This window comes from Crocodylus siamensis, chromosome 13, assembly GCF_052110815.1.
Source record: "Crocodylus siamensis isolate JL-2025a chromosome 13, ASM5211081v1, whole genome shotgun sequence".
Lineage (NCBI taxonomy): Eukaryota > Metazoa > Chordata > Crocodylia > Crocodylidae > Crocodylus > Crocodylus siamensis.
The window spans coordinates 6,840,832-6,866,705 of NC_143407.1; the positions used below are offsets into that span (position 1 = coordinate 6,840,832).

General features: G+C 49.0%; 1 protein-coding gene across 3 annotated transcripts in view; it reads right to left on the reverse strand.

Annotated features, from left to right (window-relative positions):
* The window catches only part of CCND3 (cyclin D3), a 64,480-nt gene that overhangs the window by 16,549 nt on the left and 22,057 nt on the right, over positions 1-25,874 (reverse strand). The window contains exons 1-2 of one of the 3 annotated variants that reach the window (XM_090024922.1): positions 3,695-3,974; positions 1,453-1,668 (exon numbers count right to left, since the gene is read on the reverse strand). The exons of 1 other annotated variant lie outside the window; for it this stretch is intronic. In XM_090024922.1, the coding sequence (XP_089881048.1) occupies positions 1,453-1,668; positions 3,695-3,892 (414 nt within the window). In that variant the 5' untranslated portion in view covers positions 3,893-3,974. Of the gene's footprint in view, positions 1-1,452; positions 1,669-3,694; positions 3,975-25,874 lie in introns of those variants that run through there. One more of the 3 variants, XM_090024921.1, reaches the window with a different exon arrangement.

Below are 25,874 nucleotides of genomic sequence, written 5' to 3' on the forward strand. Positions count from 1 at the left end.
TGACCAACAGGATGCTTCCCTACAGCAGCACAAGCAAAGAGCTCTGCTATACACACAGGGCCAAATGCCCCGAAGCTGCAAGCACCCGCAGCTCCTGTGAACATTGGTATCGAGCCACCGTGTCTGGCACAGTCCACCTCTCTGTGCCGAAAACCTCTCCCCTGGGTGTTTCTGCAGCAACAGTTATCCCATTCATAGTCAAGGGGAAGGAGCCAGGAAGTGATGGGACTTTCCCCAATTCTCATTTGCACTTGGAAAAAACGTGGTCATAAAAAAGGCCTCCAAAACCCAAAAATGCCTAATCGAGTCACACCTGAAAGTTTTGTAGGTTCAGTCCCCACCCCAGGGACAAGTCGCTAGTAGATCTTCATCCACCCCCACCCTGAAAGGAAAAACCTCACCAGCTGATGACTAACTCTGAGAAATTCTATCAGAGAAACCGTCCCCAGGAATGTTTATTATATTAAACTGAAGTGGCTGTTTCCTCCTGAGAGTTGTAAATTTTAGCATTGCAGAAGCCCCCTTAAAAGGAAGACTCTTCGACTTCCTCCCCTGAGGACAGCACCGACTCAGAGGTGTCAAACCCCACTTCTGACCAGTGCCGTGGGCAAGCCCTTGTTTGTCCAATAAGAACCTACTTGAAAGGACACCCAGGAAGCAATGGAGACCACTTCTGGTTTAACTCCAGACCTTGCAGAAGCGGCTTCTCCTCCTTTCCGTCACATTAATCCTCCAAAGGGCCTGTAAACTCTAGGCAGCAGCAATTCCACATCGCTTCCCCATGCCATTCCCAACCTCTTGCTACGGAGCCCATCATTTTGGTGCTGGCACCAGGAATGATGGCCTCAGAGCAGTTTCCCATGAGCAGTCCACTTGGTCCTAAAAGGCCCCATCACAGCTATCAGCCCCTATCTTATCGGCCATTTCAGAAGGAAGACCACAGGTTGGCAGAAAGGGGAAGTCACATTTCCTCTCCTGCCTAGAGATGAGGTCCTTTCAGGTCAGGGTAGAGGTGCACACTGACAACACTTTCCCCATTCATCTCCTTTTGCTCTCGCGGAGCCCTTTGGTCTCCAGGGCTGTCAATCCTGAGCTGTTCTGCAGCGGTACGTTAACTTAAAGAAGCTAGGCTCGGAGCCCAACATGGGACCCAATGAGGCTCAGCGATGGGATGCGCACTGAAACATAGAGAATGGTTTCTACAGCTTCAGTGTCCCGGTTCTGCACCTAGCCTGCAGAATGGGAGACCACCGCTACTTCTGCAGGGGGGACAGGTCTCTCTCTCAGAAAGGCAGCGTGTCCACTTGGGTTAGGAAGCAAAGAGGCCAAATGGGGGAAACAGGAGGAAGACAGGATCCACAACGCACAGATGTTGCCAGGGAGCAGCACCTAGAGGATTATAAAGAGCAGGGAGTGAGGCGGGGGCTCTATCGGGCAGGGTGGGGTGGTTACCAGGAGCTGCTGCGCCGTGATGGAATTGTCTGTGTAAATGCAGAGTTTCTCCACAGTCAGGGGCATGGTCTCTCGCAGCTTGGAAGCCAGGAGCATGCAGACAGCCCCCAGGAGCTGCAAGTGACTTTTCCGCATCTGGACTGAAGATAGGTAGCGATCCACGTAATTCATGGCCAAGGGGAAGACCTCTTCTTCACACTTCTGTTCCTCACATACCTAACAAAACCCAAGTAGAGGAGAGGAGGCTTTATATGTGCAGAACTCAGCAGCTCCTATCTGCAGCAGGACTTCAAAGCTTCTGATTATTACGGTACATGACACATCTGTACAGCTGTCTATCTGGTGATCAGACAGACCTTTAAATAGTAAGGGCTAAATTCTCTGCTGTTGAAACTTCAACACTTCACGTGTGACACGAGCACAGAGTTTAGCCTTCGATGCCTTCAAACACTACTACTCGTCTGTACATGGCAGGCAGGAAAAATGGTAGCCCGGGTGTAATGGAGGCAGAGGTTCAGACCACAATCCTCCGTGTGTGTGTGTGCATGGTCTTGTGACTGCCTCCATCTTTGACGTGAGATGCCTAGAGCCCAATTACCAGTGATGCTGATCACTTCCTGCTCTCACTGATTGTGAGGACTCAGCACCTCTGACATGAGCCCCAGCAGGTCTCAAGCTAGACACCTCAGGGTGGTGGTACCCAAATGAGGTGGCTTGTCCAATGTCACAAGGTCAATGGCAGAGAACCCAAGATGCCCAAGCTCCTAGCGCCTGTCTGTGCATACCATACTTGTATCATGGTCAAATATAGGATCCAGGAGTCCTGAATGTCAATCCTAGCCACAAGACTATACCACTGAAACACTGATCAAATTTACTTCCTTCTTTTACCGTAGCTACAAAAATACTGAGGTTTTCCCTCATGCCACAACCAATATCATCCTTCTCTTTCAAATTTTAACTCCGCTTCCCTACGTACCTTTTACAGGCTGACATAAACCTCCAACACAGAGACTGTCTTTAAAAAATAAAGTCAGTCTCATACTTGAGAGGTTTAGTTGTGCTTGCATTTCCCCCCCGCCCCCCCATATTGAAAAAATAAAATTATCATCATCATCATGAAAAATAGTGTTAAAACTTGGTGCCACTGAAGTCAACACAAGTTTTGCCATCGATTTCAGTAGGACCTGGATTTGGTCTTAATTGCTCAGGCACTTAAACGTCAGCCCCTCTAGCTTCTGGTTTTACTGGGGGACAAATCCTGCGAGAAGCTGAGTGCCCTCTGCTGTCACTGACTCCTTCATAGGATCAGGCCGCACCCCAGCTTCCAGTCAAGAAATGACGGCAAGGGAAGGGGCTTTAAGAGGCAGAACAATGATAGAAAAGGCAGTGCTGAGCACTTCTTTTATTTTAAAGGTAACCGGGTACTGTGTGGCAAGTCAGTGGGGTAGAGAGAACGACCGGCTGGGTTCAACCACATTTTATATCTCCTATTTGCTTCTGAATTGAGGCGATTCACTCTTGGATTACGACAAGGGAAAAGAAGTGGCTCTGGTGACTTTCCTTGGCCAGCTGATTCATGTGGGGTGTGGGCTGCATTCGCTTTTGTGCTGGGGGAAGCGGGTGGCTGGCATCCTCTAGCCCAGCTCCCCGGGCGCCGGCAAGCCCTTCTCCAAGCATTTAGACACGCCGCAGGGCACTGTCCGGCACGTCCTGCTCCGCACTCCCCCACATCGCACCGCTCGTTTTGAACCTGGGCCCTCACTCCCATCCCCGTTCTCTCTTTAGCTGTCCCCCGAACTCAGCTGATGCGTCTGCTGCGGCCGCCCTCCTAAGGCAGGATGGTAGTCCTTCCGTGATGGGCCCAAGCCCGTGATCCACCAGGCACATCCAAAGGCCTCGCACGCTGCAGGGAACTTTTTCAGCGGCGGCTGCGGGCGGAGGTGGGAGCAGGGGGACCCCTAGAGGCATCCCTGCACACTGCCTGCAGGACTTCCCCCCTGCCCCTGCGGCTCCTGGAGGGAGCGGGGCGGCATCCCAGCTGCTGCCCATCACCTTCTCTACAGCTGCGGATACCCCGCGGGGCCCACACGGGCTTGGGCTGATGCCCCCTGCTCCCCACAGCTTGCACGCCCAAACCCTCCCCCCCCCCAGGGGGCTCCAGGGAAGCCGGGGCGGGGCTGGGAAGGTGCCGGCGGCTGGGCGGAGGGAGCGGGGACCCAGCCGAGGGGGGGTCCCGTACCTCCAGCATCCAGAAGGCCAGCATCTTCCGCATGTAGGGCTTGATCTCCTTCTGCACGCACTGGAAGTAGGAGACGCGGGGGGTGTAGCGCTCCTCCTGGTTCAGCAGGTTCTGCAGCACCCGCCGGTCCCCCAGCAGCTGAGGGTCTTGCCCGGCCCGGGGCACGCGGGGCGGCCCCTCGGCGCACAGCAGCTCCATGTGCCCGGGGCCGGGCGCTCGCGGGCGGGCGGGCGGGGAGCCGGCCGGCCGGCCGGGCGCGCAGGCAGCAGGCGGGAGCCGGCCCAGCCCACCCGCTGCGGCACTAGCAGAGCCGGAGCCACTGTTGCGCTTTTTAGAACGTCGGGAAGTTGCAACGTTCCAAGCGGGCGGGGCGACGCCCGGGCCCCGCCCCGGGGGGCGGGGGCAGGGAGCTGCAAGCCCCCTCGGGGCGCCTCGGGGGTCCGGGCAGCTGCCGGGTGGGAGGCGGCTGCCCCCCCCCCCCCGCACCGCTCCCCGCGGCGGGGTGCCAAAACGCGCCACGCGTCGGCCTCACCCGCCAGCCCAGAGGGGCCGGACTGAAACCCCCTGGGAAGGACTGGCTCGCAGGGGTTTGCAGCCATTGCAGTTTCTGAGCGTGCGTTATACCGACTGCCCTTCTTCTTCAGTGCTGCCCTACCTAGGCAGCCATGTGGTCGGCTGGAGCCACGGTGTCCTGCCGCCAAACTGCAGGATCTGCCGAGCTCCCGAGTCATGCCGATTCACTGGGCTAAAAACGGGTAAATCCTGGAGGTTTCGGAAGAGTTCCCGTTTCAGTCTTTTATGTCTGATTTCTATTATTCTCTGGCCCATATTTAACTCTGTAGCTATTTCTGGGCACAATCCGTCGATGTTCTGAGAATAACCAGCTGCGTGCATGTTGAAGGGTTGTCTGCACCTGGCTTTTTCCTCCGTAAAAAGCTGCCCTGGCATTGCTAGCACTAGTGCAGCACTGGAAGAGGCTCCCCAGAGAGGTGGGGGACTCTCCATCCTTGGAGGTTTTTAAGACCTGGCTTGACAAAGCCTTGGCTGGGATGATGTATTTGGGACTGGTCCCGCTTGGAGCAGGGGGTTGCACTAGATGTGACCTCCTGAGGTGCCTTTCCAACCTTCGTTTTTCTATGATGGGAGATAGCAATGCTGGGAGTTTGAGTCGATACGATTTTTGAAGGCACTGGCATCTTTATCCCCATGGAATAACGGTTTTGAAATACAAGAGCTCCTAACAGCTAAAGAAGTGCCTGAGGCAGTTGGCCACTTATTTCTTCTTTCTCTTCAGAACAGGGTTAGTAAAATACATTTTTTTGTCACAGTTATAGTACTAGGAAAACAACCGAAGGGAGTTTCTTCAAACTTGCAAAATAATGACAAAAACACTTTAGGTTGAAAATGATTCTGGGTAATGTCACCTCAAAGGGACAATTTTTGCAAACTGCTCTACTGATTTTGAAAGGGACGGTATTAGAAGGGAACGGTCATCTTGTACGAGCGTCGTGGTCGCTATCAGCTTGCCATACGATGCAGTCATATGGCAAGTGAATGAGCAATGTGAAGCAAGAAAGAAATTAGATAATTATAGATGTTGGTGGTAGAAGATCACTTCTAGATGATCCAAGTCATACTCTTGGTCAGCTTAATCTTGTTCTCTGCCATCTTTTCTACTCCTTGATCCGGTCTAGGATTAAATGCCTCAAGACGAATTCCTACGATGCAGTTTTGTAAAGGGTCGCATGTAGCAATTCACGTTACTGTGCAAAGTCCACTCTTGGTGTGTTGAGAAGTGGAAGATGCCTTCAGATCAGTGTGGCGAAAAGCTTGGAGACTTAGGATATATTTATTCAAGCCTCCGTCTGTGGGAGAAATGGGTTACGTGGAAATCATGGGCGTGCTGGAAGCAATGTCACGCACAGTGTCTTAAGAAGTATCCACTGTGACCTGTACTCTTAGAAATACGTCTGAAATTACAAGTTATGAACATGGGATCATAGGAGGCAGAAACTGATATGACCTAGCAAATGTCTGGGTGATCCTTTTTGTCCATCTCTCCCTGTGTGCATTCACTACCACGCTGAGGCACCTCACACTTTTGTCCTTCTTCAGCCACTCAGAAACACAACCTTTTCGTCAAGAATGAACAGAATGGGTTTTTGGCACTCTTTGGTTTAGGCAAAACAAGACACTTTGTCCTGTTTGGGAACCTTTAATCTGAACAGTCAAAACAGCGCATAACGTACTCTATAAATCCAAGGTTTCAAAGGTCAAAACTGCTGGTCGTTTTATACCTCCGTGAGCGTGAAGCTCACGTATGGACCGGATTTGATGCAATGCGCAGGGCGAGGTTCTGTTCCTGCAATCCAGACTTGCAGAGCTTGAATGCCCTCTCCCGAGGACCTTCAGGATCCCTCTCTCTCTACTCATCTCTTATACTCATGGGATCTAGTCATTTTTAAAGCTGCCAATGTCATAGCATTATAATGCTGACTGCATTAAAAGAAATCCCATAGCAAGGTAGCATGGAACAGGAGTAGAGGGATGAGCAAAATGTGGAGGCTTGAATGACACAGATTCAACGGCAGTCTTGAAATGGAAAAAGAGGAATTTCAGTGGGTGACAGAGCTGTAAAAGCGGCCTCCTGTTGTAACTTTTCTTCACATTCCACAAAAGCCTCCTAGGTCTGTGGACACAAAATATTTGAAGAATCCATGAGAGAGATTTTTGTAGACCAATGGGCTGAATTTAATCCAGGATGTCCCCCATTCTTTTATTGTGGGCAGCATCTTTTGTTTTGCACAAGCAAAGAAAAGGACCTTGAATCCCATGTTTTGCAGTAAAAATAGATCGAAACATATTTTCTTTAGCCGAGCAAAGGAAAACCGCATCGGACCCATTGGATTCTGGGTCCTTGTGTTGTCTGGACTGTGCCGTTGAAATTGAAAGTCTCAGGCCGTGCACCAGACACAATGGCCTCTCTCACATTTCTCACTGTCCACATGGGTGGTTTTAATTCAGCCTGTTAGAAATATGCTGCAGCCAGGCTCAATGGTAGACAGGGGACATAAGGGAAAAAATGAAGGCTGTGGCATAAGAAAGTGTTCCTTCCAGATGATGACTTAGCAGAACTGATGCCTCTGCAACCACATTATCAGGCTAGAAAGGCAAATTACAGACTGCAGGAGTCCTGAAAAGCCTGTTGTGTGGGTGTGCGGAGGGAAGGGAGAGAATTCCAGGAAAACCAAATTTTGGTCACTGTTGACTGTAGATAGACAACTTCCTGGCCTCAGTAGCAGAGAACTCAGCAATGTAAAAAAAGGAAATTCCTTCAGAGTAAAAGAAAAAAATTTAGGGTTTCTAGACTTACAGGATCTCAGACCAGCAATGTTATTCTTTGCTGAATCACCAAGAGGGATCATTATTTTGGTATGCTGATGATGAATTTAAGAGAGTCACCAGGATTAGGAGCTTTTAAAGGGCCGGTGTGGCTACCGGATCCGATTCCCAGCTGGTATCAAACTCACGTTCAGACCATCGGTAGGACGAAGGCGAAAGAGATATAGAAGCTGGTCATATAACAAAGGCACTTTGTGCCAAATCTTCACCTGGCGTAATGCAGTTGACTGAGCAACACTGATTTGCATCGGCTGAGATCTGTCCCGTGACATCTGTCCATAGACACGATTGTAATATCTCAGCCATGCATTTTTTGCCTTTCCGACGTCTTATATTTTGCAGCCATCTTTTACCCAGCTCTGAACTGTCAACGTGAAACTTTTCTTCTGTCAAATTGCAACTAAAGCATCATCAGTAATATCATAATGAAACTAATTAACTTACATATCAGACATAAAAACCAAACTCTCACGAATTAGTGAACCTATACAAAATATGCTGTAGGAAATACCCCCAAAACTTTTCACTTTGGGATCTCAAAGCACTGGCGAAATCTGAATGAGTTAACGTTAGAGGCCACACCACTCTGTCCATTTTATGGAAGTGAATGCTACTTCACAGAGGAGTCAGAAAGGTCACACGGCAGTTCAGTGGGTAACAAAACCCACCAATCCCTTTTCCTGACACCCTGCTTAAACAGCTGCCTCCTTAAAGGGCCCGTTGAAGTCCTCTTCCTAACTTAATCATCCCTTTCTTAGGAAAGATTTCCATTCACTGCAGCGAGAGTTCAGCTTGAGCACGGTCTTGACACATGGGGTGTATTTCCTAATATTATTTCTTAATATTGGCAACCATTGCACTCCGTTTCCTTTAACTTGGTCAAACCTGACTACAAATAACTAATCTCTGGTGATATCATGTGGAGGGGGAAGGGAACAGGACCTCAGCAAGGCTTAGATGTCCTTTAGCAGATGCAGCACGCTGGCTGAAGAAGGCCTGCTCCATACATGGGGTGGGATGCTGAACTAACCCAATTATATCAGTACCGTCCTGGTTTAGCTACACAAATAGGACCATCAGGTTATTAATACCTGTATAGCTTGGGAATAAGCTACTGCTATGCTGAGCCCAGTCTGAGAGTTTTATTTAGTGATATTAGTTTCTCAGCCACAGTTAAAGCAGTTCAACGGCAGCGTGTAGAAAGCCCTTAGCTTGGGTTGCTCGCACAGCAGCTAAAATGATAGGAAATAGCTACGTCTACGAACGGGGAAGACAGTTGTGTTTTTGTGTGTCCTGGGGCTTTGCAACGGGGTTAGGATTGTGACCTTGTGGCAATTATTTAGGATAAAATTAGCAAAAGTGGCTCTTGGTTTCAGGTGCCTCTGTTCTGCGGGGTCTGACGCGAGAAAAGGTGAATCTCCAGATGAAGCCAGCCATTTCAACAGCTCTGGGCCAGTTGATACCAGCAGAGGATCTAGTCCAACACAGGTCAAAGCAGGGCTCCACCTGACCCTTTGTCTCGCTGTTCACTTGCCATTTTTAGCATCTATTTTGCTGCTTTTGTTCCCATTTCCTAGAACGTTCTAAAATTATATCACATTTTCATGTACTCAAACTGGTACCACAAAGCTTAGGCATCCCCAGGTGAGCATTCAGTTTTCTCACTGAAACAGGAACTTCAAAAACTAATGAAAGAAAGACGGAAAGACAGACAGAAAGACGGAAAGAAAGACGGAAAGGCAGAAATGCAGAGCTGAAACTAACCAATTTCAGAAAACAGCAGTTTGGAAAGCCCCTAAATTGAGTTTATATTTAGTTAATTTTAGGAGATTATTTTTGCTTGCAAATTTAAGCAAATTTCAAAAAGAGCTCTTACATTTCATGCATCAAAAGTGGTTTTTTTTTCTCAAAATGCCCTGCCCCTCTGGTTCTTCACACCCCTTCACCGGTCCATGCCCTGAATGGATTGCATTGCCCAAGCTTTGTTCACACGATTCTGTGGTTTTGACGTTTTAACCTGTGTTTTATCCTTTTTGGTTACAAGCTATTTTTGTTTCCCTTCAGTGTGGCAAAGGCAGCAAGTGACTCTTTACATGCCAATGTAACCACTAACGAGGCAGTGTCATGCAGGAGACGGGGCACTGAACTAGCAGTCAGGACGCCTGGGTTTCTGCGCCTGGCTCGGCTGAGGGGTGACTTGAGGCAAATCATCTGTGTCTCAGTCTCCCCCTCTGCAAAAGGGGGGCAGAGACTGACCTTCCTTGTAAAATGCTTTGAGAACTAGTGATGCAAGGAGCTACGACGGTAAATGGGCTACGGGAATGAAGTTCATGTCTATGTTTATTCACAAGTGCCTGCTGCAAAGAGCTTGCTTACAGTCTAAGACCCTAATCCCAGACGCTATAACGCTGCTCGCTTCCAAGGCTGTGTGCTGCTCCGCTTCGCAGGAGCAGAAAGGCATAGGACATACCTACATCCCACTGTGTCGCATATGTCAGAGGACCAACATCGCAATGGAGTCTGTACTATTGCCTTGAGCTGTCCCACGGGACTGGCTGCGGAAGGGCCCCATGCCGCCCCTGCGCAGAATCTATGGGTGCTGCGGCCCCAGCCTCATCTAGCACAACATCTGCCAGGGGACACGCCACAACTTCAGGACTGGCAGTGGAACTGCTCACCCCCAAATGCTTAGATGAACAAGCCACGGTGTCCACCTCCCAACCTTGGACACCAGGGCTCTGAACTCTGAACTTTCCCAAAATAGAAGGGCATTGGCTGCGGCTTTATTGAGATGGGTGGAGGAAGGGAGGAGCAGCCAAAAAGTCCTGATCCAGATCTAAACTTCCCTTTCAAGAAGCGGGGCATGAAGGAGCCAGTTCAGATGCGCGTGTGTGCGTGCATGCACACAAGCATGGGCTCGTAGCGCTTTGGGGATAGCTGCGAGATGCCCCCCCAGCCAAAGCTCACGCACTGAGGAGCAGGATCGTGGAATTGCAGCCGGCAATGATAAGAAACACTTAAATACAGGCTGCAAGACTCACGTTAGGCTGGTTTTTTTTAGATCAAAGTTTGCATTTACACTTATTCGGTTATCTCTCCCACCTCAAGGGACTCAAAGCCTGACACTGAAGCATAACACCATGGGCCAATGACAGAACTGGTGTCAGGGCAGCAGGGGGGAGAACTCAGATGAAACCTTTGGAGTCTGCTGCATATTTGATCCTCTGAGTGAGGTTACTGCCTCTGAGTGGGGATGCTGCTCATGGAGGAGAGGAGTGTGGATCTGCGGGCATGTAGTACATGTGTGCACTGTGTGGGTGTGATATGCTCGCACATGTGCACGTAGAAGCTTTGGTGAGGAGGACAAAAGAGAATGAATGAAGCTTTTCTCATTTCCCCCAGCTGCACTGCACCTGGCGCGTGGATCCCTTAGAAAAAGGGCTGGAGAGAGTACTACCGGGGTTTTTGAACGGAAGGCAAACCCTGCCACAGATGGTCAATAATCCTTTCCACTAGACTTGCTAGCTATACTTGGTTTGCCCCTGGTGGAATTGAAAGGAAAAGCTTCAAACCAGCAATGGAGTGGGGTGGGACGTAAGCTGCAGTTTCACTCTGATTTACACCCCGCTGGTTCTGGCAGGTTTAAACGAGGGCTGAATCAACTACGTGCTCCTCCTGGGTGTGGAGGTGACTGCATTTCCTCTAGTAACATGGGAGAGCACTGCCTGCTCCAGCTTTGCATACTCGGAAGCCCTGTTCATTGCAGCCTGGCAGACGTGAAGCCTAAGAGGTTGTTTCCAAGGATCACCCGGGAGCTCTGCTGTTAGCACTACTAAGATGTGGGGGGATGTGGGCACGCTAGAAGGGAGGAATAGGCTGCAATCGGACCTAGACAGGTTACAGGGGTGGGCGGATGAGAATAGGATGGGATTTAACACCAACAAGTGCAAGGTGCTGCACCTGGGGAGGAAGAGCCAGCATCATACCTACAGGCTGGGGAACTCCCTTCTCGTCAGTGCAGAGGCGGAAAAGGATCTGGGGGTCATCATTGATGCCAAGATGGACATGGGCCGGCAGTGTGGGGACGCGGTCAGGAAGGCCAACTGCACCTTGTCCTGCATCCACAGATGCATCTCGAGCAGGGCCAGGGAGGTGATCCTCCCCCGTCTATGCGGCACTGGTCAGGCCGCAGCTGGAGGACTGCGTCCGGTTCTGGGCGCCGCACTTCAGGAGGGACGTGGACAGCATGGAGAGGGTCCAGAGGAGGCCACTCGTATGATCAGGGGGCAGCAGGGCAGGCCCTACGAGGAGAGGCGATGGGACCTGAACCTGTTCAGCCTCCACAAGAGAAGGCCGAGGGGGGATCTAGTGGCCTGTTACAAAGTAGGCAGGGGGGACCAGCAGGCACTGGGGGAGTCCCTGTCCCCCCGAGCACCGCCAGGAGTGACCAGGAATAACGGTCACAAGCTGGCAGAGGGTACATTCAGACTAGACCTCAGGAGGCGCGACTTCCCGGTCAGGGCGGCTAGGGTCTGGAACCGGCTTCCAAGAGAAGTGGTGCTGCCTCCTACCCTGGGGGGCTTTGAGAGGAGGCTGGATGAACACCTTGCTGGGTCGCCTGACCCCAGTACTCTTTCCTGCCATGGCAGGGGGTCGGACTTGATGATCTGCTCAGGTCCCTTCCGACCCGACCAGCTATGAAACTATGAAAGGGTGGCCCTGGGATGCACGTCCCTTCCGCCTCTGAAATGATAAACCCACCTCTCTCATCTCCAACACATCCCCATGTTAGACCCAAAGGAAAAGAATAACACTAGGCAAGGACTCCAATATCACACATCTGAGGATTAACGAACACTGGCGAACTGAGCTTGGCTGTGATTTTTGCAGGGCAGGAGAAGCCAAGGTGGAGACAAGTGCTGTGGCTGATCCAGGACCACAGAGCGGGTCCAAGCGCAGCTGGAACGAACCTAGAGCTTCTGCTTGCGAGAGTCCCCTCCTCCAAGCATCCAACTGCATTCCACGAGATGAATGCTGTTTCCTGCAGCTGCAAACATTATTGCATTGCTTTCCTGATTACATCCAGCTCCACGAGATTTTTGGCCTCCATTATAAAAGATAATATAGTTGTGGTTCTGTCAGCAGGTTTCTTGCAGTTACAATTAATCCCATAAAGAGACATGCTGTCACATTAATATTGTGGATACTCTGTGACAATAACAACATATTCATTGTCACGCCTGACACTAATGAAGTAAGCTCTGTGACTAGATGTGTTTTAGGGGATGAACTGTATTTCCATTTACGTTCTTGCAGGCCTGCGCTGCGATGACCCCAGATTGTCCCAAATGCAAAATTTGGTGTCGTCTACGAGCCATGTCAGCCAGCGTGGATCACGCTGCTTGTTCTGAGTCTGCATCAGCTGGCCTCTTCTAGCCTTTGTCCTGGCTGCTGGGGAGATGGATGTACCATTACACTTTGCGCAGGCAGCCTGATTCTCCTTTGCCTTCCACCTTGATTATGCCAGTGCAGAGCAAGAGCAAAGTAGATGCAGAGCTCTACCAGGCTGATCTGACTACCCAGGGCAGAGGAGAACTGGCTCCCTCAAAAACTGTGACACCTGGGGTCAGGCTGCTACTAGGAGATTATCTGTAGCAATTAAATGGTGAGTTTTTTCCCCCCCACTGTAAACTGACAACCAAATACGAACAGTCTTCTCGGTTTATTTTTGTAGTAGGGTATAATTATTTATAAGGTGAACCGACAGACCGTGTCCCCATAACAAGTGCTAACGTTTGCAGCAGCAAACAATGTGCTGAGCAGGCTAACTTCTTGGTTCAGCTGCCAGATCTCTCCAAGACAGCATCACACGAGACGTGCTTCTAACCATCCATCTATAGATCTTCATGAGCTAGACTAGATTCCTCCCCACTCCACACCCAACTCCCTCCCAAAAGCCTCTGTTGATACTACTCAAGGAGCTTTACTGGGAGCAGCCATGGGGGAAGCCTCAAGGTATACATGGGGAGGTCATGGTCCACGATTGGGTGCTGCAGTAATAAAAACCAGCTTGGTCTGTGTCCTGTGCAAAATGCGAGGAGTGGGAGAGGCACCTGCGTAAGGTTTTGTAAGCTTGGGAAAGTGGTGGAAGAAAAGCAAAGGCATATCGAGCAGAACCATCCTCAAGTTGCTGAGACGACGGAGGAGGTTAGAAGCTCTTTAGAAAGAGGTTAAAAAGGACACCAAAGCAAGGTAAGTAATTGCAAACACCATGTTGGAGACACAGTGTAAATGCATACCGTAAATTAAAAAAAAAGAAGAAAGGAACCAGACCATAAAGGATAAATGGAAGAGTAAAGGAAGCGATGAAAGAGGGGGGTAAGGCGAAGGCTTCATTTAAGATGAAAGTCAAATCCAAATGAGGGAAATAAAAAAAGAGCACAAACTCTGACAAGTCAAATGCAAAACTGTAAGACAAGCTACATGAGAATTTGATAAGAAATTTGCTAGAGACATAAAACTTAACAATATATGTTTCTTCAAGTACATTAGAAGTAGGAAGCTTGCCAGAGAGTCAGTCAGGCCATTGGATGATCAGGGTGTAAAAGGAGCATTAAGGGATATATTCCTTGCCAAGAAATGCAGATGGGTCCTTTGCATCTCCAGTCTTCTCTACGGAAGATGTTAGAGAGATTCCCTTGCCAGGGCCATTCCTCCCAGGGGACACGTCAGTAGAAAAGACAAACACTGAGGTATCAGTACATGAGATTTTAGAGGGGAGAGATTAATGAAACTGTAACAGATCACCAGGACCTGATGGTATTTACCTGGCCTAGAGTCGTGAAGCAAGGAGCTCCAGTCTTACATTGTGGGACTATTTACTGACGTGCATAACTTGTCATTAAAAAGTCTAAGTAGTGAAGGGTTGTCAGTGCATCTCCAGCCTTTAAAAAGGGCTCCAGAGGAGACCTAGAGAATAGTATACCAGTGAGTCTAACCTCTGGTCCTGGCAAATGGGTAGAAAGAAGAATTAAAATGGATTATTCAGCACATGGATGAACAGCACTCACTAGTAAGAACTCAGCATGGCTTTTCTAAAGGGAAGTTATGCCTTACCGATCTATTGCTTCAAGGGTGTCAACAAGCATGCGGAGTGGCTAATCCAGCTGATCTAGTATTTCTGGACTTCTAAAAAGCCTTTGACCAAGTCCCACACCAAATGCTCTAATGAACTGAATTGCTGTGGGATAGAGGGAATGTCCACTGGTGGATGAGAAATCACCTTAAGGCTAGAAAACAGAGCAAGTATAAATGGTCAGTTTTCCACATGGGGTCTGTCCTCTTTCCCTGTCCCCTTCTCCATTACTTGACAACTTCCCTGGTAGAAACCTATTCATCCCAGGTGGGAATCACACCGTCTTTGACTTCATTTTCACTGCAACGTCCTGCTCCTCAGTATGGACGCTAGCTCAAGTAGAGAGTTAATCATTCAGAAACAGTTCAGGTAGGGTTTCTGAGAGTCCCTCTTTCAAGGGCCTGGTGAACAGGAAAGGGAATATTCTGTCATTCCAGTCTGAGAATGCTGAATACCACCACTGCACTGAACTAACCACATTACAAAATCCTAATGCACCGGGGATTTGGGATTTTTAGTGGAGGAGTAGCATCCAGCAGAACTAGAACCGTGAGAACAAGAAAAAAAATCTGCAAGTCCATTTTTTAAGCAGCTGGAGGAAGAAAGGCTGACCATGAGCAGCCAGCATGGATGTGCTATGAACAAAACATACCTAACAAATATGATCTTCTTTGACCACATAATTTGTTGGACGGATGAAAGAAATGCAGTGGACCTGGTGTACTTGGTTTTCATTGTTGCTTTTCAGAGTCTCCCATAACCTAACAAACTGGAGAACTGTGAGTTAGACAAACCTACTATAAGGTGGATAGACAATTGGTTTAGTAACTATAAGCAAAAAGTTGTTAAAAATTGATCCCTGTCAAAACGGCAGGAGATTTTGAGTGGAGTCCCACAGGGGTCAGTCCTAGGTCCAGCATCGTTCAACAGGTTTATTAAGGATTCAGATGCTGGAATAGAGAAATTACTGAGCGAATGTGCTGACGACATGAAACTGGGAAGGACTGCAAACACATTGGCACAGGCCTAGAATTAAGAAGGATCTTGATAGATTGGAAAGCTGGGCTAGAGACAACAGGACGAAGTTCAAGGCAGACAAATGCAAGGGGCTGCACCTAGAGAAGAAGAAGAAAAAGCACAACTACAGGATGACGGATACCTGGCTGGATGGCAGCAGCGCAGAGAAAGTTCTTGGTAGATCAGACTCAGCACGAGTGATCAGTGTGATGCAGCTGCAGGAAAGGCAAATATGGTTTTGGGCTGCATCAACAAAAGTATTAGGTATAAGACGTGAGAAGTGATAATGTCACTCCTCTGTGGTGGTTAGGCCTCATCCAGCGTGTTTTGTGTACTTCTGGGCTCTGCATTTTTAAAAGGACACGGAGAAGTTAGAGACGGTCCAAAAACAGGTGACCAAAATGACAGAGAGTTTGGAAGGCAAGTCATACGAGGCGAGCTTGAGAGACATAAGCATGTGAAGCTCACAGAAAAGGCAATCAAAGGGGGCACAAGAGCAGTTTTCAAATATCTGAAGGCCTACTATAAAGAGTATGCAGAGGGTAGGATGGGCAGCAATAGGCTTGACATTGCAGCAAACTATGTTGAGGCTGGATATCAGGAAAAAACTTCTTCATTGTTAGGACAGTGAGGCAGTGGAGCAGATGCCCAGGGAAATGGTGGAATCCCTTTCACTGGAGGTTTTCAAGAAGCCGGATATGCATCAGTCAGGAATGACTTCAGGCCCAGCTATGAAGAGCAACAGTAGATAGATGCTCCTGCTGGGATAAGAGGGGGTTGGGAAAGGAGGTTCTTAGCTAAAGAGTCTGTCTCCTTTGCTCAGGGTCAGACGGATCACTGCTTTGGGGATCAGGAAGGAATTTTACTCCATAGTCAGATCAACTTGGGCTGTGGTGGGTTTTGCCTTCCTCTGTAGAAAGGCCAATGGTCCTCTTCCTTCAATTCCTCAAGCATATTTTAACAAACTACTGCCTGTCCTTGCAGTGGCAAGACTGACAGTGCTGTCATCTCCCGACTTTAACTGTGGGCGTTTTTGATGTTTTTAGGCATTGCGCCTGGTAGTTGTGCGAGGGCTGCTCGTGTGGTTTTAAGAGTAGGTTAAACAGATGTTGGCTTAGTCAGGGATGCCTCTGCCTTGAGCAGGGGCTGGACTGGATGGCATCCTGAGGCCCCTTCCAGACTGACTTTGTCTAAGATTGTATACCACATTCCCAGGGAGCGCTGCTCCGAGGCACGCCTGCCCTGCCGCCCACACCCCCCACTCAGATGTTCCCAGACGAGAAACACCTCTCCAGGGATGCTCCTTCCTGCTGCTCGTGAAATCTTCTCTGCCTCCAGCCTGCTTGACTGCCTCAGGGAGGGTGGGTTTGATCAGTAAACTACCAAGTGCTTTTCAGTAGCATTGCCCCACTCATAGATGGGGAAACTGAGGCACACAGAGACGAACTGACTTGCTCAAGGTTAGCCAGCAAGCCAGCGGCAGATCCTGGAAGAGAACTTAGGTCTTCCGAATGAGCCGAAGACCACGTAGCTAACTTCCAGCCAGGTATGACACAGTGTCACTGGAGAGTCCCACTTTGGTTTGTTCTCCTGAGCTCAGGGCTCATAACACAACTCTCTTTGTCCTACCCTGATCCCGGCAACGATCATTTGCACACATTTTCCATTCCTCTGTGACTTTGGGCTGCACAGGCAACTGAGCAGTTGCGCTGTTTCCATTTAGGTGCTTTCCCATTGTCCAGCAAACAGCAGCTCAGTCAAAGGGACCTTCTGAAAAAGAAACTGCAGCTATTACTCTGCTGTGCTGCTTTGATGGGGGAGCCTCCCACCCCTGTGCCCACTTTGCCAGCCTGAGTCCAGACCCAAATCAGTGATAAGTGCAGAACAGCCATGCTGTGTTAGCACCAGAACTGCTGGTTATCTGCACCGCCTCAGCATAGGCAGCAATAGGAAGGGTGCTTTCCAGGCCTACCATTTGCTTTATATTATAAGTACAGTGTTCTGATGTCCTTGATCCAGAGCCCAGTAATATCAACAGAAAAATGTAGTCATAAGAGGGGGAATTTGATCAGTCTTCAGATAACTGAAGGGCGATTATAGGGAGGATACAGACTGTTCTCTGTGACCACAGGAGAGAAGATTAGGAGCAATAGCGTCAAACTGCAGCAAGGGAAATTTCGGTTGGAGAGTGGGAAAACCTCTCTCACTGTGAGAGTGGTCAAGCATTGGAAGAGGCTGCCCACAGAGGCTGTGGACTCTTCATCCTTGGAAATTTTCAAAAGCCAATTAGACAGGCAAGTACTTGGCTGGGATGGTTGAGTCAGGGCTGATCCTGCTTTGAGCAGCAAGGTGGACGGGGTGACCTCTTGAAGTCTCTTCTAGCCCTACTTTCCTATGATCCTATAAAGTCAACACAAAAAAAATGTGGTCAGAAACTTGCTGATCCTTTTAAGGGATTTAGGTCCAGCTCATTTGGGAAGAAGCAGGCAGCAGCCGCTAGCTGGGACCTGGTGGGAGAGTTGTAGGACTCTCTTGGAGAAGGCCAGGAAGGGTGAGAGCAGCCCAGGGGCTGGCTTGTGCCACTTCCAGAATTGGAGGACATTCGCTTTTTAATAAGACTCGATAATCTACTGAGGTCCCTTCTGACCCAAACATCTATGAATCTATGGAGGAGGCTTGGGTTCGAGAGGACAACATAGGAGCTGGCTTTCTGTCTTGTTTGTGCTGAAAGATGAGGGGCAGGAGTGCCAGAATCAGGGAGGATGGAGAAGGGCCAGAGAGAGCCACTGAAGAGCTTGCCTGCTCAACAGCTTGGGTGGAGAGCCTGAGCAGGTCCTGCAGCAGAGCTGCCCTTCCCATAAGCAGTGGGAAGGGCCAGGATGGCTGTGTGACACACCAGAATTAGGAAGAGCATGAGCAGAAGATGTTTGGACTGGAGATTGTGGTTGGGACTTTTTAAGGACTTCCCATGGGAATATTAAAGATGATTTTGCACTGTCAGATCATCAGCTGCCCTAGGCAAGGATGCTAGCTTGATAAAAACTTGTGACTGGAGCCTTGAAGGGCTGTTGATGGAGGAATGTAGGTGGCACCTCTGGCCTACAGCCCCCAAGGGTAAGCAGGTGTTCAGGGACCAGGATGTTAACAGCTGTCCGCCGACTTCAACAGGCTTTAGACCAGGCCATCGGCTTGCCCGGAGGGGAGATCTCTGAAGAGTCACTCCCTTCCTGTTCCATCTTTGGCTTCCTGGAGCAGATTCTGAAATCAGAACCCGCTCTCCGGATCCAACAAAACTCACTGGCGTGGCCCCATTGAGGAAGGAAGAATAAATACATTACTGAGTGTATCAGGACACACAATAGAGACTGAGTGGGCGGGTAGGTGCAACCAGTGTGAGAGGCAGGCTGAGCAGCAAGCGCTGGGAGTGAGGTGAACTGCATGGCTCCACTCATTCTCTATCAACTGTGTGAGGCTCAGCTGATGAAGCAACATGAGGAAATGGCCTCACCAGACCTAGGCGGGGAACTTTCATTTTCCAGGCCAAGGCCTGAAAGGCCTACATGATGGCAAGCAGCGAGGTTTTGCTTCCATCACACACGGCTTCCAACAGCATGTCAGTGCACAGGTATTTCTCACGGCCAGGATCTCGATGCATACGCCAAGCTGGATGGAAACACAAGACATAATAGCTTCCAAAGGCTCGAGAGTGGAAGCAACTGAAAAAATGCACACTCAAGGAGCAGGGGAGGGGGCTGAGGAGGAGGTAAAAAAATAAGCTGGACCAAGGGCTAGCAACCAGGCTTCTCAGGGATGTGCTACAGTGGCTCTGCTCAGGTTTCTAGAGCGGTCATCACCTCCTCACGCAGATGGGTACAGCCTCGAGACAAGAGCCTAAGGATGTGTCACCTAATCATGTAGACAAAGTGGCAGCTCCAGTACCTGCAGCCCATGGTGGGACAGGAGTGCTGGGTCAGCTTTTATCCCCAGCCAGAGACTGGCTGCAAGACAGAACTGCCATGCCTCACCTCAGGTGGCATCTCTGGAGTTACCCAAGGCCCCTGCTTGCTTTCCTCACCAAGACAAGATGAACTATGGACTCTTACAAAGGAAAAACAGACAGGAGAGAAGGGTAACGGGAGGTATGGGGTGTATGTATAGTTTGAAGTGGGAGAGAAAAGCCACCCAAACTTACTACCTAAATATTCTGTGTTCCTGCTTTGCAGTTTAGGGGCCTCTCTGCTAGGAGACAGAAATGACCCCCCTGTAGGAATCTCCTGAAAAGCAAATTGCTGGGCCTGATCTTTCTTCCACCTCCACCAGTGAAGCTTCGGGACATAGGCGTGGCTGGGCGCCGGGGGAGAACTAGGCCCTCCCTTGGCACTCAGCTGGGGAAACGTTCTTTCTGCACCTGTCGCAAATCGCTGGGCAGTAAAGTGAATCTGGAAAGACACCCCTCCTTCCGCCACCACCCCGTTGAGACCTGGGCCTCCCAGCAAAATCCGTTGGCTCGCTGGCTCTGCTGAAGGGCATCAATACATCACTTGCTATTTTGGACAGAGCCCTTTCCTGTGGTCGCACTCCATGGTTGAGGAGTCGTGCACACATGTGCGGTTAACCACTTGGCTGCTTGGTTCACAATGCAGATGTTTTGTCGTTCAGGGGACTCCATTGATCAATCAATCCCCTCCGGCTTGCTGCTGTGCCTGTGGGCACCGTGACAACACCCAAGGCGAGGACCAGGGTGATGAACTAAACGCGGGAAGCAGATGAGTAAATGACGACTCGATCTTGCTTCTACGGTGGAACCAGGAAGAGGGGGATTCTGAAAACGCACCTACCCTGAGAGGGCTTGGCTGCAGATCTGCGTGTTATTAGCAGTCTGCTGGACCTAGGTGGGTTTCAAGGCTGCCTGGTTCGAATGCAATAAATGGGCAATGTTTTCCATTTGCTATCACGGTGCACTAATACTTCCACCTCGTCCTTCTCAGTGCATCAAGTTAACATGACCCTTTTGTGTTTGACAGTGAACAACAGCCTTGACTACTGCCCCTTCCTTTTGAGCCTCTGAGGCCATCTGATGGCACTCTCTAAGCAGGACTCAGCAAACGACTGGCCATTCTTTGCAGAGATTAAGGACATCCAGAGTTATGATGAACAAAAACAAATGTTTTGGAGGGGATGTTAAATCGCGTGTTTCGGGGCTTAAAACTGCCTAATGCTGGCCACTGTCAGAGGCCAGATACTAGACTATTGTGAACCCTGGGTCTGATGCGCCATGGCAATTCTTAACTCCTTTTGGATCTTAGCAAACCTCTCGATGGAAGAATTGGAAGCACTGAGATTGCTTGGCCAATGTTATTTCCAAACACAGAACTGCAAATGTCCATAGTCAAGAGAAGGTGTCAGCGGTCATAAGAGCAAGAGTTCCCCTGTTTCCGATCCTTCTGGCTTCTAGTTCCAGCTCTTCCATTGACTTGTACGGTAGCTTTGAATGTGTCACTTGTCCTCTGCATGTCTATGCTGGCCCTCCTTACAGCAGGCTTTGCCTCTGTGTTGCAAGCTGTATTTATATAGTCCCTGAGGGGTAATGATGAAAATCTAGCCCTGGGGAAGCAGACGGGTTTCCCTGGAAATCAATGGACCTGCTGTTACTTGCACCAAAATGAGCTTGTGTAACTGCATGGAGTTCAGGACCACTGAACTGAATTGAATGAGTGCTAGAATACTTTGAGCATAAGATTCTCAGGTGAAAGGTACTCCAAAACTCAAAGAATCCCTGAGACTCATCGCATCAAAATGTATCAATAAATACTACCAGAATAATGTTTTGAATGATGTTTCTTTCTGGAAGGCCTCTAATGAAACATAGGGAAAACAAGATACTCACAAACTCAGCGCAAAATAATCAGCGTAAGTTATTTTTTGCATTACAGTAGCATCTAACACATCCAAGGAAGATCATAGCTCTTCACAGTGCTGGGTGCTGTGCATATGCACAGTAGGAAACAGTGCTATTTCAAGGAGAATATAACCTACATAGGCAAGACAGACCAAACAGTTGTTAGAAAAACAGCGAGATAGATAAGTGACTTGCCTGAGATCACACGGTAAGTCTGTGGCAGAGCTGCGAAGAGGTAGAGTGGCCAAAGACTTATGCAAAGATGCAGGCCCAATGGAAAAGAGCATGGCAGAATTAGGTGCCTATACTGCCACACCTGAATCTACAGCAGGGCTTTTATCAGTACAGTATAATGGTATGACATAGCTCATAGTACAACTATAGCAGTATAACTGGTGTAACTATTAGGTTGGGAGAAAATATTATGCTCCTTACCAACAGCTATGCCGGTAAAACTAAGTGCAGACAAGGCCGAAACCTACTGAGTTCCAGTCCAGTGCTTCAGTCGCTAGCCCATGCTGCCACTCTAACGAGTGCATTGCTGACATGCCCCGAGAGACTGATAGCAACGAGAAGGAACCTGCTTATACCCATGCGAGGGTAATGAAGACAGGGGGATACTGTCATTCATTAAAAGAGGAAATCAGAGCTGGGTCACTGGAGCCTAAATGCAGAAAAAAAAACAACAAAAACAACCCAAGGGAAAAAATCTCCAACTCCTGCAAAGATAATAATCAAAGGCCACACCTCAACTGACCCCAGCTCCCCCCTCCCCCCATGGCTCCTGAAAGTGCAACTCAGGGTGGGGCAACCAACAAACATCACATATGTAAGAAGGATCCTCCACTCCGCCCACCCCTCCACAGCTGGAAAGGGCATGTGCAAAAAACCTCAGCAAAACAAGAAAACTTCAGAGAGGATGTTTTTCTTCAGCATGTATGGGAAAGCGCTTGATTTTCTATCAGTTGCTCTCTCTCCCCTTGTCTATCTCTGTCTCTTGTGCTGCATTTTTATAGCCTTTTGTTGGTATCAGAGGAACAAGGTATGGCTGTGATTAATGTAAAGGGAGGATTTTTACTGAGGCTGCTGGACAGAAATGTCTTCTGTGGTCTTCTCTCTAGTTCCCCTACTGCAGCCTAGGCAGAGTCTCCGTAAGTGATGGTATAAATTAACAGGGGCATTAAACTCACCCCACCTCCCTTGGCCAGAACTGGACTGTGGGGTTTCTTGCAGGCCGGATCTGGACACAATTGGGGTAACAGTAGTGGTGGTGGTAAATGCAGTTGTTGCTCGCTCCCTGCTGTCGGCGCACATACCAAATGGGGTTGTGTCCCCGGATTTAGGTGGCAGGCCCCACCCTGACTGCCCTGCCCCTGGCGTTCCAGCCCCTGTACCAGCTCCTGGGCCACGTGACATGGCTCCACGGGCCCCACATCCAGTCTGTCAAGCCTAAACTGGTGCTTGGAAAGAAATGTTTGCTCCTCCCCTACCCCAACATTTTCTGGCGTGTGACAAAGCGAGCCCAAGACTTGTCAAAGCTTTTTGTCTCACCTCTCAGAATAGCACAACCTCCGGGTAGGTACCTGCCCAGAGAGCAAGCTTCAATTCTCACCTGTGAGAGTCAGGCCAGACACTTGAAACTTGGCCTTGTGGTGCAGGTGAGTATAACTATGGGACTGTGGTGTCAGTCTCACTGGCACCACAGTAAATTATCAGCAAATCAAAATTTGCCAGTGGAAAAACTATTTTATTGGTACTATAATCCTGAGCAGCTCAGAGTCCGGATCCAGCAGGCAGGGAACAGGCAGATTCACAGAAGTTTAGGGCTGGAAGGGGCCCCATGAGATCATGGGGTCCAGCCCCCCTGTTCTGGGCAGGAAAGACTGCTGGGGTTAAATAACCCCAGATGCATGAGGACCGAATTGGGAAGAACTAGGAACATTTTGTCGTGCAAACGCGGGGAGGAGTTGCATTAGAGAGGCCCCTCGCTCTTTTGCACAGTGCAGATCTACTGCTTTTTAGCCCTGCAGCTTAATCCACTACACAACTGACCCTCCACCAGCAAACATGCAGAGGCTGCATATAATAATAATAATTATTCTATAATAATAGCCATAGAAAAACTATCTATGTGTACAATGCTCTGGATTCCAGCCCCTGACCACTGCTGAGATCTCCTGGGCAATGCAACATTTGTCTCCTTGTTCCTTATTCCGTTTTTTTTTTAATATTCCTCCCTTGTGGGTCTTCAGCAGATCTTTGCAGATGGCATCCTAAGGCCTCACTGGCTAATCAATGCATCCCAGCTTCTGCATTATCTGGGTGCTCCCATTGCTACACGCGTCCATGTTAGAAAGGTCAGAGATAAGCAAAAGGACCTTTGTGCTCCTGCTTCCCTGCCTGCAGTTTGCTGTCCGGGTTTCTTAGAATCTATCTGCTTTCAAAAGAAGAAAGAGAAAACAAACAACTGCACGTTGACGGGGACTGATAGTGCTTCAGTCAGCAGCTGGTGCTCCGCTTTATAACGCCCTGGGGGCCTCGCCTCTGAGGCCCAGCCTGGCCCATGTCTGTAAGGATGTCTTTTTTCACACGGCGAGGGGCGAGAAACCCTAGCGACTAGCTGCACCTTCAAAGGGGGTCGTGCAATCAAAGATTTGTGCAAGCGCGGTGATCGGCTTGTCTGGGAAGATTTGTGCATGCACAAGCAAGGGTGCTCCTTGAGGAGGTGCTAAAACGTGTTGTGCTGGCGCACACAAACACGCTATTTAGGCTGCAAGCGTAAAAGAATATTAAAAGGTCTTCAGACAGGATGAACTTGCAGACAGAGAGCTAGTCCCAAGCATATTTGCCACTGCACCATCCCTTGAGACCTCAAAATACACTATAACTTCAGAGCATCAGGTGAAAGTATGTAGTGTGCCTAACCACACTCTGAAGAAATCAGTCTACGATTGGTATATGATTATTAGCAATGAGCTGCTGATTGCTAATTAGTAGCTCTCTAGCAGTTACAGAAGGCTGAGCCATCACCATATGCAACCATGGGAACTGCTCATGTGATTTTGTTGCTCTATCCATTCCAAACCAGGCTGCTGTTATGGCTGTGAAAGAGAAATTATGATGGGGATTATGGCTATGACTGTGTTTTTGGCTTTTATTCTCTCTTACACTGATAGAGCACCAACAGGAAATGTCCCTGCATGGATTTGGGAAGGCAGGATGCATTAATGCTTACTTGTGATAAGTATAAGATAACTGAATGTATGCAGTTAGGAAAAGGATATAAAATGTGCATTAACTGAACTTCAGAGACCTTGGGATAATTTCGTACGTGCACAGCACTGGCCTAACTGTTCCTTCTGCACTTACTGGGAGTTTTACCGTTGGTTTCAGAGTTAGGTCACTAGCGAACTCCTGTTCACCTGGTTTAATGAGGACGGTTTAGATAATGACGACTAAATGCTCAGACTATGTAGATCGCTAGCAACCAGGCAACGCAGAGTATTGATGCGTGACCATGTTAAAAAACAAATATTTTGGATAAAATTCGCTTGTTATGAGGTCTGATAAGTGGAAAAAAGAATGAGGCATCCCTATCACTTCTACTGTGTGAAAATTCTCCTCTCAATGTGGGTGGGAGTGCCGCTAATGGAAATGATGAGCATAAAGTTAAAGAGGGTACATGTATCTGGGTGTTCAGGCACCATTAGAATAGACTGGTGCAGGTCAGGTAACTCCCGGCTTTGCTGGTGAACTACTGTGTAACTTTGGGCAAGTTGCTGCTTCTTTCGGTGCCTCAGTTTCCCTTTCTGCAAAGTGCTTTGAGATCTAGACAAGGAAACTGGAATAGAAGAACCCTGGTCGCCTGTAAAAATACAAGTTGCCTGGGGCTCCAGTGGGGAGTATCTAAGGCATATGGCTGTGGTTGATGAACTGGGGTATGCAGACACTCTACCTCTCTACGTCCCCACTGGCAGTTAGTTATTGGTCGCTTCCTATCCAGACCTCTCATATAGTTGTTGTGAGCTGCTTTCTCTGTGTATAAATTGAATTCTCTGTACAGCCTGTGTTTCACTGTGCCGAATGCGTCAAGCCCTTTGGGATCCCTTGGGGTGAATGGCGCTTGTGAAGGTGACAGATCATTACAGCATTTTTGCCTATGATGTGGGAGGATGACTGATACACTTTTGTTTGGTATGGTGGGACCAACTTGAAAACTGCAGTACGTGACATAATCCTGAAAACTTGAGGGGGAAACATTTTAACTACACAAAGCAATGCCATTTTTGGTACCATCCAGGGCTGGTATTGAGAACTATGCCTATACGTGCAATACAGCCTTAAGCCTCTGAATTAGAAGACACTCTCAGCCACCAACAGCGATGTCTGTTTGGAGGACAAAACATGGTGCCATGGTCAAGTTGGGGCTCAGAAGGCCTGGGTTCAACTCCAAGCTCTGCCCGTCTTCCTGTGTAAACCTAATGTCTCTGTGCTTCAGTTCGCCATCTCCATACTGGGCATAGAACTCACGTCTTCCTCTTGCCTTTTGTCTGTTCGGACTGGATGTTTTTCATGAAGCTGTCTCTAAGTGTGTGTGTATTGCCTACCAGGATTGTGGCTGGGGCCTTTAAATGCTACTCCAATATAAACAGAGGTGGAGCCCCATGGAGGAGCTAACAGCTACAGGAGAAAGTCTTTTCTACGGACATCGTACACCCTTCAGCCCC